The sequence below is a fragment of the Pongo pygmaeus genome, chromosome 2 (assembly GCF_028885625.2).
Source record: "Pongo pygmaeus isolate AG05252 chromosome 2, NHGRI_mPonPyg2-v2.0_pri, whole genome shotgun sequence".
Lineage (NCBI taxonomy): Eukaryota > Metazoa > Chordata > Mammalia > Primates > Hominidae > Pongo > Pongo pygmaeus.
Window position 1 is genome coordinate 65,436,548 of NC_085930.1, and position 19,643 is coordinate 65,456,190.

Genomic DNA, 19,643 nt, shown 5'->3' on the forward strand with positions numbered 1-19,643 from the left:
CTCAAAGTCTGACTATTACCCAGGAGATGCTGGGCAAGGAACTTCTCTCCCTGAAGGACAAGAGGGTCTGTGCCTCTCAAAGTGGGGTACACAGCCCTCTCTTTAGGGGCACCTGAAGCCATAGGAAAGATGTAGTGCTCCTTCCTGGGGACTCTTTTTCTTCTCAAAGTTTTGGGGTAGGTAGAAATAAATGAAGTCATTTAACTTCTAAATGATACTTTATACATTAATTTTAAAGTTACAAATATATATAATATCTATATATAAGGTATTTACATATATAGGAGTAAATGACAAAGCTCATGTTAACTTTTAGAGGAAAACCTGCGTGGGCTGCATTAGACTACACTCCTCACATCTCCAGGGAACATGATGGAAACATGCAGGAAGCACCCCATAGGGTCGCACCGGGTTCCCAGCTGCAAGGCCCCATCCCGGCTAGGGATGTAAGGAGATGCAGAATGAGTCAAGCTCCCTTTCCTTCTGCCCTGGTTCCTAGGTCCTCTCTTGCAGCGGGTCTCATGTAATGGAAAGACCATGGCTCTGGGGCTAGGAGGACCTAAGTTGGAATCCTAGAATGGAGTTATGGCTCTGTGACCTCAGAGTTCAGTTTCTCTCTTTCCCTTTGAGTATCATGGGCTTGACAATACTGTCCACCTGTGCGGAATATTCTCCTTGCCCCTCAGATACCCCCTCTGCTCTTCTCTACCAGGCTGTGTGCTCCAGGAGGCTGAATCGCATGCATGGTATCCATTGGCTCTTTTGCTCTCTGGCTTCCAGCTGGACTTGGCCAATGGGAGACTTTGGCAGGAGGCTGAGAGGAGAAAAGGACTCCTCTTGGCCATGCTGGAGTGACCAGTGGTTGCATTCCTTGGTGTTAGGGGTGCGACTCCTGCGGGGAGCCTCTTCTCTGCCTGCAGCCCTCTGGAGGTCATGTCACCTTTTCTTCCCTTGTCCTTTAGAGCTGCGCGGGTGGGGGGTAAAGGCTTTCTGCGGAGGCCGGCCTTGGCATGTTTCACTATCCTTTCCTGGTTTCCCTTCATTTTAACCCTCCCACGACTTTGAATCTAGTCTCTGCATGACATGCTCTTCAATGGTCTCTTTTGAGTGTGCCATTTCCCCCTGCTGGGATCCTGACCCATAAACCACCTCACCGGGCTTGTGGAAGGATGCAGCAGACAGAGAGCAGTTTATAAGTAAAGCTTGTACTTGGTGCTGGAGAAGAATACTTGCTATTGTGAGGTGACAGAGTGGGGAGACAGGGGACACGACGGGGGCAGCCCTGGCTAGAATCTTGACAGTAGGAGGCAACTCCTAAAACTCCTCCTTCCCCAGCAACCATCCCCCACCCTGCAGCCCCGGGAGGCCTGGCTGGGGAGAGGCTTTTCCAGGGCACGTTTCCCACTGCTGTGGCAGCAGCGGCAGCATCATCGATAACACGCTGGCTCCTCGGAGGCCTTCCTGGCTCCAGCCCATCTGGCAGGCTCAGGCGGCCAGGGACCCCAGGCCAGGAGCTGCCAACCCGCTGACTCAGCACAACGCCCCTCTCTGAGCAGCTTGGCTTTGGGTGGGAACCAGCCAGCCATCCGGTGTCCCTCCCCTCCCCTTGGAGGTGGCTGGACCAGCCCCAGGACTTTAATAAATGCTGGCTGTTGCCTGGTCCAGGCCTAGGTCGCTCGGAGGGGTGAATGCAGGCACAGGCAGCAGAGAACACAGGCCTCCGAGAGTCAGCCAGAGAGGGCTCTTTCTTCCTGCCAGCCTCCCCTAGAGGCCCCCAAGGCCTTGGGATATCAGAGCTAGAAGGGCAGACCAGCTCTCTGACTGTGGAGATGGGGAAACTGAGGCTCAGAGAAAGTGACTTCCTAAGTCCCACTGCAAACCCCTATCAGACCCAGGCAACACTGGACAGGTCCTCACGGGCAGAGTCTCATGATTCCTTCTCTGGTGGAGGATGCTGGTTACCAATGTCCCCTGGCCAGGATGAGCTCCTAGCAAATCCTGTGAGGTTGGAGGTACTTGTCTTTTGAAGATTTTAATAGTTTATGGGACTTAAGCACTTCACCCATTTATGACCTCTTATTCTCACAACAACTCTATCAGATAGGAATTGGGGACTTCACCAACTAGATGAAGAAACTGAGGCCCAGAGACAGGAAGCAACTTACCTAAGGTTGCACAGATAGTATGTGGCAGAACCAAAGTCAGACTTAAGTCTTTCCTGCCCTAACGCTTTTGCTCTGCCAACCAGGCAACACTGTCTTTGGTTCTTCTGGAGACAGCACAGCATACCAAGAAAGAGCCCTAGCAGGGGTGGGCCTCTGGAAGCCTGAGGTCCAGCCTCAGCCCTGCCTCTCCATTTTTCTGGCCTAGATCCTTCACCTCTGTGGGCCTTTCTTATCTGTAAAGAGTGGTGACCAGGCTTGCCCTGCTTTTTTTCATTTACTCTATAAAACATGCAGGGTAGGTGCTGCTATTCCCATTTTACAGCTAGGGAAACTGAGGCCCATTCATCATGAAGGAATTAGATGTAATTTGCTGAGATAGTTCTACAGGCCAGGTATGATGTCGCCAGGGAGGAAAGTGACCTACCCAAGGCCACATACATAGAAAATGGCAGAGCTAAGTCTCAAACGGACAATGGGGGCTCTAATCTACACTTTCCGGCTTCCAGTATTGTGGAAAAATGGCCAGGGGATCACAATTTTCCAACTCTTGCAGGAAGCCACTAGGATCCTCCTTGAGTCAAGCCCGTGGCACTAAATAGACCCCAGGAATGACACTCTCCTGGGAACTTTTGGCCTGGAACATATTTACACAGCTCCGGAGGGGATGAAAATATCCCAACCCACTCCCTACAGACTCAAATTAGCAATTTTCTTATTCTTTATAACCCCTCTGGAAATTCCAACTATGTAATATTAGTCTAAAATTAGGAGTGTAAGTCACAAGAGAAAAGTCCCACTACTTGGGGAGAGAATGTTTTTGTAGCCTCATCCTGAGCATGTATTCTAAGTCAGAACACAGCAGTTGTCTTTCAAATACTTTTTTTCTCCTAATCCTTATAGATTGGAGGCAAAATCTTTTGAAAGAATGTATTTTTACTCTACTGCCAAATGCCAAATTCAATCCAGGCTCCTCAGGTGAGGTCCAGAACACTTGCACAGGAAGAGCCTGTCCCGTGGGCCCAGAATGCCTCCTTAAAGGTGGGGCACTTTAACAACAGCAGCAATAACGTTACCCGCAGCCAACACTACGGACTGGTTTGGATGTACCGGGAACCTGTGTGAAGTGTTTTACAACCATTATTACATTTAAGCCTCATAACAGCCCTCTAAGGTGGATATTATCTCATTTTACATATGAGGGCAATTAAGGCCTAGAAAGATTAAGAGATTGGCCAAAGCCATATGGCCCTAGAACCATAGCTGTGAAGTTAGACTTTTAACCCAAATCAGCGTAACTCTGCAGTCCACCCCAGGGTGCCGTCTCCAATAATAGTTGCTATTTATTGAACACATACCGTGTGCTACACACAGTTCTAAGTGTCTTATATAATAATCTCTCTTTTGTTTTTAATATGTGTTTTATTTTTATTTTTATTTTTGGAGACAGAGTCTCACTCTTTTGCCCACGCTGGAGTGCAGTGGTGCGATCTCGGCTCACTGCAACCTCTGCCTCCTGGGTTCAAGCAATTCTTCTGCCTCAGCCTCCTGAGTAGCTGGGACTACAGGCACCCGCCACCACGCCCAGCTAATTTTTGTATTTTTAATAGAGATGAGGTTTCACCATATTAGCCAGGCTGGTCTTGAACTTCTGACCTCAGGTGATGCGCCTGCCTCAGCCTCCCAAAGTGGTGGGATTACAGGCATGAGCCACCGTGCCCAGCCTCTAATTTTCTTGAGGTCTATGACCAATGCAGGCCTTTTCTGGACATGAGATATGGGACAGGCAGGCTTTGACATATGTGGATAAAAATGACTGTGAGATCTCCACGAATTAGATTAAGAAGGTGAAACGAAGCTCCTCGAAGCAGAGGAGCAGAGGACCTTCGTAGCTTGGGGCAATATGAGCAACGGTAGGGAATGGATATCAACAGGGGATAGGGCCAGTGTCCTTAAGCTGTTTATGATTGAGGCAAGAGATTGCAACCAGATGGAAGGGAAGGAGGTGAGCTGGAGCCCCCAGGGCGCAGGAACAAGCATGTGGTAAGTGTGAGCCCAGGGGCAGAGCCAGGCCTGCGGGGTGGAAATCACCCAGGGGCTTAGAGGGGAGAGAGCTTCTTGTCTCTTCAGTAGTTGTCTGTGGGTTGGGCAACCATCAGGAGCATTGTAGAGGGAATTTCTACTTTGGGGAGTGTTGACTTTCGGGGCGCTGACTTTCCAAATTGCCAATTTGACCATGCCTCTCTTCTGCCTGGCAGCATCCCCGGATCCCAGTTGCTACCAACACAGCCCGAGAGAGCTCCTCATCAGGGAGGACAAGGCTCCCACAATTTGCCGCTGACTGGCCACATCCACATTTTAGCCTGGGAGCTGTGGCAGCCATGCCCCTCATCTGGCCGTTTTCTGAACACTTGGAGAATTTCACACTCTTGGGCCTATGCACACGCTCTGCAAATCATTTCACCTCTCTCGGCACTCGTTGCGTCTGCTGAGCTGTGATTACTCATCCACAGACTGTGCCCCCCTTGAGAGCAGGGCCTAGTCGCGGTCACCATCATAACCTGCTAGACATGACTGGAGTATGGACTATGTGTTTAATGAATGCGGTGGGGCTCTGGGACATTGCAGGATCTTTTGAATTCTTAAAACCCTGCTATTTCTTTTCAGTTGGTGTTAAATGGAGGATCTACCAGGTGCAATCACACGGTGAGGGTGGAGATGTGCAAGTAACAACAGCATTCATGATGCAGAGACAGCCAGGGGCTGAGGCCAAGAACCAGGATGTGGGGGGGAGCAGAAGGTAGGGAGGGGGCCACCTAGTGACCATCCGGCATCTTGGTCCTCCTGTCTCATAACCCAAACTCTTGGAGTGAACGAGTAGGAAACGGGGGACCAGAAAGCAATGGGGATGGGCGTGGTGGAAATGAGCTTTGGTTCTTTCTCTCAGGATGTAGAATTAGGAGCCCTGCACCACCCCCATCTCCACTAGGTATTTCCAAGGGAATGGATATCCAGAGACCAACATCCAGCCCCTCACCCAGCTCCTTCCATCAGCACCACATGGTCAGCGGGTGGTGTCAAGCAAGGAGGACCTGTCCACGAAAATACCTGCTTTTTAGCCTTGAGGGAGCCAAGAAAAAGTCATCGGAGTCCAGAAGCCACCAAGAAAGCCCGCCACAGACACCTCCGCCCCCTTCCCTCTTTGCCCCTTAGTGGAGGTGTCAGAGCTGCCCCTCTGGTTTCCTCTAGTTGGAAATTTGCTATGGGACATCAGCTAGTGCTGCCACCTCTTCCGACCCTGAGCCTCCCAGGCTCCTTGCTCTGCACCCACATTGTAAAAAAGGAGCCAGAAACTCACGCCAGCCTAGTTTCTTATGGTGGCTGGAGAAACAGGGTGTGCAGCTTCGTTTCTTCTGTGTGTCCCCTCTTTGTTCCTGGGCTCCACACACAGCGGGAGGAAGGAAAAGGGAGCCCGTTCCAGGGAGGTGCTGAGGGAGGGCTCTTGTGGGAGCCTGGAAACCCCTTCTTGACTCTTGACTAAGGTTACTTTTCTTCCTATTTTTATTAACACACATCCCTACGTGTGTTTGTGTCCAGAGAAAGTACTATGAATAACTGATGACACATTCGTTAACTTATGATTCATCCTGGGGGAGAGAAAGAGGGAGAAAGGAGCAGGAGCTTTGGAGGCTGAATATAAAGTGTTGTCAAATATTTAGCAAATGATCATCCAAGCCACAGGGAAAAAATCAGAGAGATGGGAATTTGAAAGCTGCCAGGATTTAAAAGCCATTTAATGCTAACCATCAGTGCCAGAGAGCTGAGAGCGTTTCTCTTCCTCCTTCCATTGGCAGCAACAGCTCCGATAATGTGGAAAGGCTTGGATGGGCTGCGGAGCGCTGGTGGGAACTGAGACCAGGCAGCGGGGCTGAAAGACTTTTTGTTTAAGAAAGCTTGTAAATAAGGGAGCGCCTCAGAGGTGGACTCTATCTTGTCTACTGCCTGTACATTCTTTCAAGAAATCCCTGACCATCAGCTCTCTACACAGAAGACTCTAGCCAGTCTTCTGGGTGTTTCAAAATATCCTGATGTTTGCCATCAAGGATGAAAAAAAAAGAGCCATATGACTGACTGAATTTGTCACTTTCCTTCCAAATGTTTTGGTGTTACTTAGACAACGGCTTCAGTCTTTGTCTATCTGTCATTCTAAAGGTTTGAGCTCAGAAGGGTCTCTCCTGAAGGGTTAGGAATCCTACATTTTTAGGGCTGGGGTCAGTACTCACTTCTATAACCTGATTCTTTGGAGATATAGTTATTTTTAAGCAAAAGATGAACAGGTCTTTCTTGATATTTTGGCTTGAAAGCCTCAAGTCTGCAGTTATGTCTCCTGAGTGTAAATATCCTAAGGCAAGATAAATTAAGGGAGAAGTGGCAGGGAAATTTAGGTCAGTGGAAATAAGCGTCCTGCACAACAGACGCCTCCAGATAGTTTGGTTACACTCGTAAGCTTGTCCAACCTGCCTTATTTTGTTGTTGTTGTTGTTTGGTTTGATTTGGTTTGGTTTAGGCTTTTAGTAGCTTGAAACCATGGTTTTTAATTTCTGTCCCTAGTGGTAAGTGGAAAAGAGGGATGAGGAAGGGGCTTTATTGGCCCAGTCAGAAACAGAAACTGAGAACCCATGACTCTATTCTCTCCCTTGGACACCCCGTAAGGCATTCTTCAAAGACATAGTATGATGAGTTCATGAGTAGCCAATGCAAGTGAATTTGGTGGATTGAATCAACGAATCTATTCGCTGTGCCAAGAATGAATAGATGGTCACGTCTTCAGGGAACTTAGAATCTATTTGCTTGGGAGGCAAGCATTCCGTTAATGATGCGGATAGTTAGCCTCTGTGTTCAGAAAACTAAGAGATCTCTGGACAGAGTGGTCCCAAGGAGGAGGACAGGAATAAACACAGCAAAACTGCCCTGCAGAAGGAGAAAACAGAAAGTAGCTCTTCTCCCTCAGTTTTTTTTCCCTTTCATTGTGTTCCTGTTATTTTGCTTCTCTGGAATGTCTGTTCTCCTCCTCTCTACCTATTCCAGTCTAACACTTCCCTGAGGCCCTCTTCAGCAAATCCACAGATTCAGTCTCTAGGATTCCAATCTTCATTCATCTTACTTCCTACAAACTCTTACCATTCACCTGGCATGTGATTTCATCTGTGTATTTGAATCTGTATGGAAAAAGATTAATCTTTTCTCCTCAGTTTATAATCAGTAAATTCTTTTTGGCAGGTGTCAAATCTTTTTTATCTTTTTTAGAGACAGGGTCTCACTCTGTGGCCCAGGCTGGAATACAGCGGCATCATCACAGCTCACTGCAGCCTCAACTCCCAGGCTCAAGCAATCCTCCCGCCTCAGCCTGCGAGTAGCTGGGACTACAGGTGTGTGCCACCACACATAGCTAATATTTAAAACTGTTGTAGAGACAGGGTCTCGAACAAGAGACCAGCTCAATCGATCCATCCACCTTGGCCTCCTAACATGTGGGATTAAAGGCTTGAGACACCATGCCTGGCCCAGATACCAAATCTTAAAACAATTCTGTGTTCCCCAGAGTTTCTAGCAGTGCTCAGTTGCTGGCCACTGGCTCTGTGGGTGCGCAGTGGCATTGATTAGTAGGTAGTATACGAGTAGGCTGCTGGTGGTAAGTGAAACTCTCGGTTAGGATTGTGGAAGAAGACTGAATTCTGGGTAATCCCAGGGATATGCTGCATATCAGCACATCCAGGCTACAAAACACATGCTCTGAGCAGTTTCTGATTCTGAAGTTCCCCTTCCCTTCTTAGTTCTGATTGTTAAAGCAGATGCAGAGTTCCGAAAAGTTGTAAATTGAGTAAAAAATTAATTTACTGAGAATGAAAGTGTATCAGCAGTTCCACTCACATATTTTAAAATGTCTAAGAAATAAAAGAAAAATAAAGGAAGAAGGAAAGGAGGGAAGGGAGGGAGGAAGAGTGAGAGGGAGGGAGGAAGGGACGGAGGAAGGGACGGAGGAAGGGACGGAGGGAGGGAGGGAGGGAGGGGAGAAGGAAAAGAGGTAAAAAAGAAAGCCTGGTGTCTAGGGTGGGAAACACACAAGACTCAATCTTCAAATACTATCAGCAATTTCATAATATGGTAATTTTTAATATTAAAAGTAAATTGTAAATGTGTCTTTATAAACAATATGCATAAAATAGATCATATTCTAAAACCTTTTCTTTTTAAAATGCTTTTTCACAGTAAATTTCTTAGATGTCAGATTTTCCCTCAGAATAGTGCAACTGGAAGAAGGGAAATGTTGGCAGTGGCTCAGGACTCTCTGCTAGTACAAGTCCTTGTAGATCTCCTGCAGGAGTGGGTGAAGACTCATGTCCGTCTCCGTCTTCTTGATCACCTGCAGTAGCTGCACGTGTTCCGTGACAATCTGTCTGAGGTCTGTCATTTTCTGGAGTAGCTTGGCAAACAGCTGCGAGGACTCAGGGTGATTCAGCTTCAGCTGGAGCTCCAGGGCTTGTAGCAGGTTGTCTTGAATGTCTTCAATGGGCTTTACATTCAGCAAACCTGGGCGGTCTGGGGAAGCACATATGGAAAACACAACAGGGGGTTCAGTCAAAAAACCCTCTGGGCCCCGCCTTGGATGCCTAGGCAGCTCTACCAAGCAACTCATCTGTGTTTTTGGTTTGTTTTGCTTTGTATCTTAAATAGGTGGGGAGGAAGGGTAAGCAGATAATGGGTAAGAACTGAGGATGGAATCAGAACCAAAATGATCAGAGCTCTTTGCAGGGCCTTTTTCTGGCCAGGATGGAATCTGTGTGGTCAGCGGATGGAGCATGGCATCAAAACAATCCCGTTCCCCAAATGAAGTTTCCTCTGCTAACATGTTTCTACTCAGAAATCTCCTTTTCTTTTTTCTTTTTTTTGAGATGGAGTCTTGCTCTGTCATCCAGGCTGGAGTGCAGTGGCACGACCTCGGCTCACTACAACCTATGCCTCCCGGGATCAAGCTATTCTCCTGCCTCAGCCTCCTGAGTAGCTGGGATGATAGGTGCTCACCACGCCTTTCTAGTTTTTGTATTTTTAGTAAAGATAGGGTTTCACCATGTTGGCCAGGCTTGTCTCAAACTCCTGACCTCAAGTGATCCACCCGCCTTGGCCTCCCAAAGTGCTGGGATTACAGGCATGAGCCTCTGTGCCCAGCCAGAAATCTCCTTTTCAACTTCTGCTCCTTCCTGATGAATCTATGTTTTATAGTTTCTACTCAGTTTCTTATCATAGCTTCAAATATGCTTTTTTCACAAATATGCTTTTAAAAAAAGGTTTGTCTTTTTGCTTAATTTGCTTATGCTATGTTTGCTTAATACGGCATATTTCCAAAGGACAAAACACAGTTTTAAAATACTGATATATTTTAACAGAGGTTTCTTTTGAGTGGTCAGATTGCAAGCAATTTTCACTAGTTTTTCTTTAGATTTCTTCTTTAGTTCAATTTGCAAATGGTGAACTTAAATTACTTTTAAATATTTTACTTTTTTCTTTATGTAGATCTTGTTAGATTTATTCTCAAATACTTTATAGCTTCTATTGTGAATGGACCCTTCATTTTCATTACATCTAATATATCCCCGCTGATGTGTAGAAAACTAATTGATTTTAGTATATTGAAACGATTCCAATTTTCTGAACTTTTGTCAGTTCAAATAGCTTTTAATCATGGATTTCTACTTTTTTTGGATAGATAATTATATCAGCAATGGTAGCTTTATTTATTTCTTCTTTTGCAGCGTTAACCTTTCTCATTCCCTCTTCTTGCCATGGTGTGTTGGCTAAAACCTCCAATATGGGATTAAATAATAGTAGCAATAGTAGCAATTCTTGTTTTATTCCTAACTTTGAAGGAAATGCTTCTAATGGTTTATCAGCAACTATGATGTTTGCTATAGATTATGGAGAACATGTTTTACTCCTGACTTTCCAGGGGTTTTAAAATTTTAATTTGTTTTAGTCAGGAATGTTGTTGAATTTTTATCAAATGCTTTTACATTTTTCTATCTAAAGAGCTATGATATCTGAAGAGTTATGGTTTTATCTTAACCTAGCACAGTGAATTACATTAATAGAGTTCCTTATACTCTTGTACTCACTTGCTAATATTTTATATAGAGTTTTTGTATTTGTAGGTGATACCGGTTTAGAGTTATTTTGGGGGCCGTTCTTTGCCTGTTTTAGTAACAATGTTAACTAGCCTTATACACTGAGTTGAGAAGTTTGCCTTCTGTGTCAACGCAGTAATGATCTGTTCCCTGATGGTTTCTTAGAATTTGTTTGCAGACCCGTCTAAGCTTGGTGATAAATCTATCACTATCTTTAATTTTTCTTCCATAGTTTTTATCTATTCAGGCTTTCTACTACTTATATGGTAAAGTTTTAGTAATTTATATTGGAATAAAGTTGTAGGTGATATTGTCTTAGAATATGAAATGTATTATTTTTATTCATGCCCCTTAACTTAATCTTAATGCTTTTTTTTTTTTTTTTTTTGAGACAGAGTCTTAATCTGTTGTCCAGTGCAGTGGCATCATCATGATGGCTCACTGCAGCCTCCAACTTCTGGGTTCAGGTGATCCTCCTGCTTTAGCCTCCCAAGTAGCTGGGACCATAGGCATGAGCCACCACACCCAACTAATTTCTAAATTTTTTGTAGAGGTGGGGTCTTGGTACGTAGCCCAGGCTGGTCTTAAACTCCTGGCCTCAACCAATCCTCCTGCCTCAGCCTCCCAAAGTGCTGGGAATATAGGCATGAGTCACCATGCCCAGCTCTTAGAGCTCTTTATTTGTGCATTCTCTCATTAAAAAAATCTGATTTGTCAAAGATTTATCTATATCTTGCTTTTTTAAAAAAAAACATAGCTTTTGTTTTTATTAATCAAGTCTGTTTTTAAAAATTGTGTTTTGTTTTTAATTTATTGAATTCCTTTTTAAAACTTTCTTTAGGTTTACTTTCTTCTCTTTTTCTAGTTTTTTTGAGTTGAATGCTTAATTCATTTGGTTTGGTATTCCTTATATTCTAATAAATGCACTGAAGCCTCCACATTTTCTTCTTAGTGCCACTTTGGTTTCATCCCATGGGCTTTGATAAACAGTACTCTCATAGTTCTTTTCTAAACAGCTTGTCTTACAATTTTGATTTCATTTTTAACCTAAGAGTTATATAGAAGCATGTTTTTAAAATTCCAAGTGAAAAGTTTGGGTTTCAGTTTTTGTTTTCTATTCTCTAAGTTTTATTTTCTAATTTCTCAGTTTGTTGCCTTGGGTTAGATTATAAGGTTTTCTCAGTCAGGCTCACCAAGACAGAACATTCACTTGATCATCTATCTCATATTGATTTCAAATTTGAGCTCTTGAAGGCTATTTATTTTCTTTTAAAAACTGTAACTCTTCTCTCCTTCATGGTATGAGTTTTACCCACCTTTAATATCCTTCATGACCTGGTCCTGGTCATCTTCTAGCCTCAGTTCTGTTTCATTTTGCTCCATGTTAAGCCATATTAATCTATTTCCATACCAAGTTCCTCAAACACCCTATGTTCTGTCAGGACTCTGCACTTATTCAGATTTTATTCTTCCTGCCTGAAATGTTCTCACGTTCCCTTCACTCTTCTTATTGACTTCAACCATTTCTTCAAAATACAGCCTGTGGTGGGATTCCATCCTGAAATCCTTCCTCAACAGTATCCCTTCCTCTCTCCTGTTCGTCTCATCTCCTTTCTCTGGGCCCTCATAGCACCCTATAAACACCTCAATCACTACTATACTAGTAGGTTACATTCACTGAATGGTTATTATTTTCCAAAGATCGTGCCAAGGGCCTCATATACAACATGCCATTTAATCTTCACAATAACCCCATGAGGTCATACTTTACAGAGGGAGAAATTAAGACTTAGAGAAAAAAGTTGCATCTTACCAAGACAGGCCACTTGCTAGTAAACGCAGAGCTGACATTTGGATCTAAGTCTGTCTGGTTCCAAAGGCTCTGCTCTTATTCCTTATTATCTTATATTGTAAGTTCTGACTTTCTTGTTTCTCCCCCGTTAGACCATGAGGTATTAGAGGGCAGAGATTATGTTCTGATCATTTCTGAACCACCAGTGGAAACACAGGAAGCATTTGGTCGACTGAATTAATGAGCAAGAAGGCTGTTCTGGCCAAGAGCCCTGGATCAAAAGGCACAATTCTCCCGGCTGGTGAACAGGCCTGAAGGCAGAATCCCTACACAATGAAGAAGTCTCCTGTAAACGATGTTTTCCTGTGTCTAATAAACTCTAGTGACCTTTATCCATCGAGATGAGGCTCAAGGGAACAATGTGAGGTGGCAGAGTGGTCTCAGAGTGGGATTTTCAGAACTCTAAATATTCTTCTAAGTTAACTTTCTTACTTTTTTTCCATTAAAGAAGAAAACTGGTCTTTAGTTTGATTTTTTCACTCTCAGGTCTCCAACATATCCCATTGACCAGAATAAGTGTAATTTTCTTTTTAGATTTCAGCATTCAATTTTGGAACCATCAGCAAAAGATCTCAGATTCTGAGAAGGAACAAATGATCTGGTCCTGGCCTGGAGAACTGGGTCCCTGGGAGCATGGGGCCTTCCTCGCAGTTGCTCTATGGGAATGAAAAAGCCACTGATGCTTCACTGAAGGCTGGGCCCCAGACTGGTACCTTGGTTTAATGACTACGGATCTTCCTACTTGATAAATGTGTGCATCTCAAAGGCCAGAGGCAGATGTGCATCTAAAGACAGGTGCTGAGAGAGGCCCTCCTGGGCTGGGACCACTCAGCCTGGGCTAGGCCTCTGCTTACTAGACACTGGCTCCTGGAGCCTTTCTGCCGCTCCTCCTTCCTCCACCTTTTTTTTTTTTTTGGGTAGAGACAGAATCTCTACATTTTCCAGGCTGCTCTTGAATGCTAGAATGCTAGGCTCAAGAGATTTGCCCTCCTCAGCTCCCCAAAGTGCTGGGATGACAAGCGGGAGCCATCGCTCCCAGCCTCCTCCTTCCTCTTGAGCAGCACCACTGGGGTCAGCCCTTGGGCTGAGGAGATGATGTTAATCTACTAGGTCCCGTTTATCATACAACCAAGCCCTAACATGCAACTGATCAGGGCTTGCTGGAAACACTTGGCTCCGGTGCAGTGTCATGGAACTGGCCTCTCTAGGAGTGGAGAGGGATCTGGTTTGGATTTTCAAACCCCTCTTTGGCAAGTTATTCTTTATGATGTGATGGATGAAGCTTGGCTGAAGGGCTGAAATTTTGTGGCCATGGAGTAAGTATATTTTCTGCAATGACAAGTTAGATCATTTACAGATCAGTCCCATTGTCCCGCTCACTGAGCCTCCGTTAAGGCAAGATGGTTTAGGAAAGGAGGGCAGCAGAGAAAAGTTGCATATTCTACATCTAAAGCTTTCACTCACCAGCTCTGTGACCTTGGGCAAACTGATTAAGATCACTGGGCTCAATTTTCTTGTCTAAACAAAACAGACCGGACTAAATAGATAATCTCAAAGATTCTAATTCAAAAATTGTAAGATATATTCTCATTTGTAATTCCCTTTACATAATTCAACTGGGGAAACATACTCAAACATCTAATTGAAAAAGCATATTAACATTAAACTTAGAACACCTGACTTACTTAAACAACAATAAAGCTTCCTTTGGTCTTTAAGCTGTAGTCAAGGGCAAAAGGGATCTGCCAGGGTTGTTCCCTACCCTCCACCCTCCAACTGGTCACGAGCTCCCGGCTAGTCTCTTTCCCCTTTCTGCTCCACGCACACTCAGTCCTTTACTGAGCTAAGCCAGGTGCCACAGTTGTGCCACAGAAATCCATCCAAACACCCAGACTGTGCCTGGGCCTTTCTCTTCTCTCTCCATTCCCAACAGCCGAGTGCCTGAAAAGGCACTGTTCCCAGGAGGCCCGCCTGAGATCCTCTCCCTGCACCTTGCTGAGGTTACAGTTGAGTCCGGAGTAGGGCCAGGGCCAAGGGTCCTCTCTGCTGAGGGAGGCTGCCTAGAAGGCCCTTTTGGGAAGTGTGTGTGACTCAGACTCCAGGACTTAGCATTCGAGGAGGCTGGAGTCAATTACTAGTTCCCTACTCCCCAGGCTGTGAAGAATTGGGAAAGAAACCTTTCCGGTCTCCATCCACATGGTCCTGGAATTGATTACAGAGCACTGTTGATTATAGGCAAATCTACAAAGCTTCCATCTCATTCAGATCTGGTTCTGTTAAGTGGAGGGTTTATCTGAAGCAGATTCAAACGTTCTGGTCCTCTTGAGATCTGCCCACCTGGGCTGGGTGTTGCCCTAGCACAGATTTTCTCAGGAGGTGTCTCAATTAGGGAACCAGATGACCACAGCGGAGTCTCCTGAAGGAGAGGCAGAAAAAATGCAGGCGGTTTCGTCTCTATTCTAGGAGCTGCTCTCCCGGCTTTCTGCATCTTTCCCTATTGGCTCTCTGATAGAGACTAATCTGAAACCGACTGTCCCTAGGGCGTTAAAAAACAAAACAAACAAACAAAACAAATCTGATTGCAGGGCAGCTGCAAATTGATCCACAGACAATGAAAGACCTTAGTTCAGGCGTGGGCTGAAAACTGGAGGGGAGGCAGGGCTACTTAGGGAACCCAGTACTTTGCAATGTAAGTTCCTTTTGCGCTTCCTCTCAAGTTTCCTTTATTGCACGGCTCCCTAAGTTTACAGGCATGTTCTAGGAGGCGGTGGATTGGGAAACTGAAGACTTGAGTCCTGTTTCTCTTCCACTTAGTTTCTGTGTGCCTCTGGACAAATCATCTAATCTTTCTGGATTTAGGCTTAGTTTTCAAGACAATGACATTTCTTTCATAAGCGTATGGTGAGAATGAAATAGGTAGAGGAACTTTAGAACATATTATAATTCTTGTGTTTGTTCGAATAAAGGCAGTTTCCATGGGGTTGGGGTCAGGAGTGTAAGTAGGAGTGGGTGGCATATCAACAGTCAGGAAATTGAAGGTTTTTGAGTTGTTCTTGGTTGGAGCAGAAATTCAGGAGCTCAAGAAAAATAATGCCTGATGCAGACATGTTTGGGGTTTCAGGCAAGTTCTCGTTCCTGTAGTTGAGTGCACATAGGCAAGGTGGTTTAAGAACAATAACAAAACAAAAAACCCACGGTGCCCCAATTCACTACTTCCTTGAAGAAATGATGCTGGGAATTTGAGGGTACTTTTCTGATCCAACCATCAGAATCACAGTGGGCCTAAACGGAATTCAGCAAAGTACCATGGTGTGGCCTATAGCAATTCCTTCCCACCACATCCTACCAAAAGGAAAAAATAATTCAGCAAAATTATACATGTGTCCTCTTAATATTTAAATTTGAATCGGAGCTTGGTCTAGTGCAGGGATTACCAATTTTGGCTACATATTAAAATTATCTGGGGAGACTAAAAAAGCAAACGAATGCCTGGGACCCATCCCTAGAGATTCTGATTCACTTGCCTGGGGTATGACCTTCAGGATTTTTAATAGCTCTTGGGTGATTCTAATGTGTGGCCAAGGGTGCACACTACCAGCTGAGTGAGAAGAAGTTGGAATTACAACTTTGCAAGCTAGGTAACCTTGGGCAAGTTCCTTAACCTTTCTATACTTCGGTTTCCTCACTTTAACAATTGGAGCTGTAGCGGTAATTTAACTCATAGTGTTGGTTAGAGGACTGAGGGACATACGGAAAGTGCTTAGCACAGTGTCTGTTGTACAGTAAATTAGCTATTACTATTTTCATTACTGCTCTGTAAACTTGCCTCATTTTCTTCTTACCTTTCTTTTCCTCTCATTTCTCTGATTTTCTTGGGTCCTTTCTATATTTTTCCTATTCTTTCTTCCTCAATTATTGCTCCCTTCAGCCTTTTTCTTTTCTCTTCAGCCTTCCTCCCCTCCGCCCCCCGCTGCTTTCTGGATGTTTTCCCCTTTCCACTCCTGGGCCTGCACCTTGTTGGGGATTTATAAGAACGCTAGCAGGGCCAGCTTAAATCAATCAGAGGTCTGAGCCATGGATGATTTGAGGAGCAATGTCATTTACTGCTGCTTTCAGGGAAAGGGGATGACATAAAATAGAGATCTTGCAAATGCTTTGACAAACAGATAAAGATCATCTGTAATCAGCACATTCTGCAGTGAACACACATGTTACTGGTAGAGCCTTCACTCTGAAGTGGGTTAACATTCTGACACTTGCCGGTTTAAATAACAGTTTCACATTTAATTGCTTCCCCTATCTATGCCCGATAACAATAATATATATGACTGGGCCAGGATGGTGGAGCGGGATAACCATAATAAAAATCAAACCAGCCAATGTTTTCTTTGATCCGCCTATTAAATAGCGATTACATATCAACTTGCCTCAACTCAACACTCCACTCCCACCTCCAATATGCAACTCCCAAACCACAAAACAGAGCGCAAGCCCATCTGGTGACAGGGTGGGCAACCCTTTCCTGTGTGCCATGTTCAAAGCCCCTCCACTCGACAGCACCACCAGTGGAAACTGAGCATGGGCTCTGTCATTTCTGGGTCTCTCAGAGTGAAAATGGAACCTGAGATTTCTGTCCGACCCTGGAAAGCCCTTGTGTCCCTACCTCTGTGCACCCTGGGGTTAGGGGCCCCCTGTCGTTCTAGTCATTCCAGGTCACTCAATTTACGTCCAGCCATGCGGTTTGCTCCCCACCTTTTTGTCAGGACCAGGGGAGCCATCTGCAGTCCCCGCTTAAGCCTAGTGATGTATGTATATTTCTGCTCCTTCTCTGTCCAAGAAGGAATCTGATTGGGGCTGGAAATGCAGGGTGGGAGGTAGAGGAAGAAGGGTGGTGCTGAAATGGGAAGAACGATCCCTTCCAAGTCTCCCACTAACCTGCCATCTCCATGCCCTGAATCCGTCTGGTGGCTCTACCCTGCGATGCTCTGGGCAGGATAAGGGGAGGGAAAGGAAGAGAGAAGGGAAGACTAAGAACTCCTACCCTTCCTTACTCCCTCAACTTCTGGAAATGGCAACAGCACATGAAGGGCAGTAAGTGAAGTTAAAAGCTGCCAGGTATGACTTCTCTCCACCCCACTCCCCCGCTGTCCTCCTTCCCAATGTCTCTGAGAAAAACCTGTGATCTCAGAACACAGGCATGCTCTCTAAATATGGTCTAAACACATGAAGTCCCCAAGAAGTTCATGGGAATTCCTGAAGGCTGGGAATCCAGCAGTCCTGCCATTCCCCGTCTCCTTCGGGGGCCACAGGACGTCCGAATCCTCCCCACTTCGAGGCCCTCCCCTTCCTCCAGGATCTCTTTCCTTCTGGGTTTTGTTCTCAACCCACACCTAATCCCCTTAAAGCGATAGTTGATAAAGCAATTAGCTGATATCTCCTAGGAGTATTTATATTGTAATACGCGATCTTAAGAATGACTGTTGGTGGCATTTCCAGCAATGTGACTGGCAGGATTGAGTGGCACTGCTTCAAATCATATCATATAGGGCAAAAGGGAAAATTAGCATTTATTGTGTGCTGAACATGTCCCAGGCATTGTGCCAGAGGCTTCACATCATGTTATTTGATTTGCTCAGGGTCCTGATACGGAAATTAAGGCTCAGGGAGGTAAATAATTGCCGCAAGCACACATCTAGGAAGAGAGAGAGTGGGGATTTGGAACTCCTGTCCCTCTGATTCCAGGGCTTTGCACTGGGCCAGGCTGCCTCTTCTGGTCTACCTACTTGTGATGCTGGTGAACCCTCCAAAGATTTCTCTAGGACTGTGTGATGCCTTCACTACCTCTGTCTGTTAGGAGTGATTTGAACCAGTGCTGGGTTTTCATTCTTCCTCACTTGCAGATGATCTGTCTGAACGTCTTGGTGAACTGTGCCAGTCTGGAAGGCTGCCTGGGGTCACTCAGAGTTTAAACACACATTGTGAGAGCCCAAAATGATAAAGTGCTCCAGAAAGCAGCCCACTGACTGACCGACTGAGCCTCTTCCAGGACTGCTGGTGTGGGGACAGGAATGACTCAGCGTTCGACCTCATAGTCAGTCTCTGAGGGCAAATCCAATTGCTTGCTCGCTCACTGGGATGATCCCAGCCTACCATGCCTGGGCTGGGGAAGGGATTTTATTTCTCAACCAGTCACAGATAAAGATGCTTCTATATTTTACAAACAACAAAAGCCTGTATATGTATATGTTTAAAGTATATCAGATGATTCTAGGATGTTTCATCTCCTCCCCATCATTCTATCCCTGCCCCCAGCTCTGTGGTTTTTAAAAATTGGGTGCCAGTTGAGAACTCATAAATAAACTTCACCCTTGTCAAACCAAGTCTATGGGGTTATGAAAATAGTGAACTAATGGGACATTTCTAGATAACTCAAAGCGAGTCATTATTCAAAGCCATTCTGCCAACTAGCTGTGGAGGCATGATGAGAGGAGTGGCCTAAGAGAGGAGCCTCACAAGCTATGCAGAAACAACATAGGTGCCCGTAAAATTTCTTCCAGTTAATAAATAAGTGTTATTACTCTCAGACACAATCGTAGCCCAGATAGGGGACAGAAACTATGCAATAACATTCTTTGGCTGTTGTCCTGCTCAAGAGAAAGCAGATATCCTTGTTTATTTGCAATATTACAAGAAAAGAGAGAAAAACAATTTTCACCATGTAGGCACCAGCCTGTCTTGTCCAAAAACACTCTACGGATGAGGGAGCTAAATATTTAGCTGGTACAGGAGAGGTGGGAGAAAGTGGGCTGATTGTTGTTCACAGTATTTTTAATATCTATGTTTTGTAATATTTTGGGTTTGGTCTCCTCTCCAGTTAACTACTAATGTAGATGCTAGCAGATGAAGAGGGGGTGGAAGGCACTGGGCTGTGCAGAAGCAGAGGCTCCATAAGCTGGAGTTTCCTCCAGGAAAGCATTGGCCTATTCAAGCAAGTACATCCTGTCTTTTGTTCCAGAGAGAAGACGACCCTTTCCATTTTAGAGCTGGGAACAGTCTCAAGAGTTTGAAGGGCAGCTATGGGACAGGGAAGAGAGATGAATACTCCCAAATCCAGTGCTCCTCAAACTCAGTGCTGATTGAACACTGGTATTCTGTGAGCTGGAATGAGTGTTCTGCCGTGACAGCTGCATCAGGGTTATTCTGTTTGTTTCTGAAGGGCAGGAACAAATGAAGGGACTGGATGGTATTTCAACAATTTAACATTCCTCTCATAAATTTTTCTGCAACCACTTATCTATATTAGAACCTAGTATAAGATGGTATCTGATTAAGCAGAGATGTGTTTACTTAGTTATTTAAAGTTGACTGTCCATTTTCATGGGGAGTTCTGCAAACAGTACTATTATTTCCAGGTACCTACTGGCTGAACAAATTAAAGAACCAGAACAC

General features: G+C 45.0%; 1 protein-coding gene across 4 annotated transcripts in view; it reads right to left on the bottom strand.

Annotated features, from left to right (window-relative positions):
- Positions 1 to 8,315: 8,315 nt before the first annotated feature.
- PPARG (peroxisome proliferator activated receptor gamma) overlaps positions 8,316 to 19,643 on the bottom strand; it is a 146,478-nt gene continuing 135,150 nt past the window's right edge. For 3 of the 4 annotated variants that reach the window (XM_054480367.2, XM_054480368.2, XM_054480366.1), the window contains one exon: positions 8,316 to 8,762. In XM_054480367.2, the coding sequence (XP_054336342.1) occupies positions 8,515 to 8,762 (248 nt within the window). In that variant the 3' untranslated portion in view covers positions 8,316 to 8,514. The remainder of the gene's footprint in view (positions 8,763 to 19,643) is intronic. The other variant, XM_054480370.2, reaches the window with a different exon arrangement.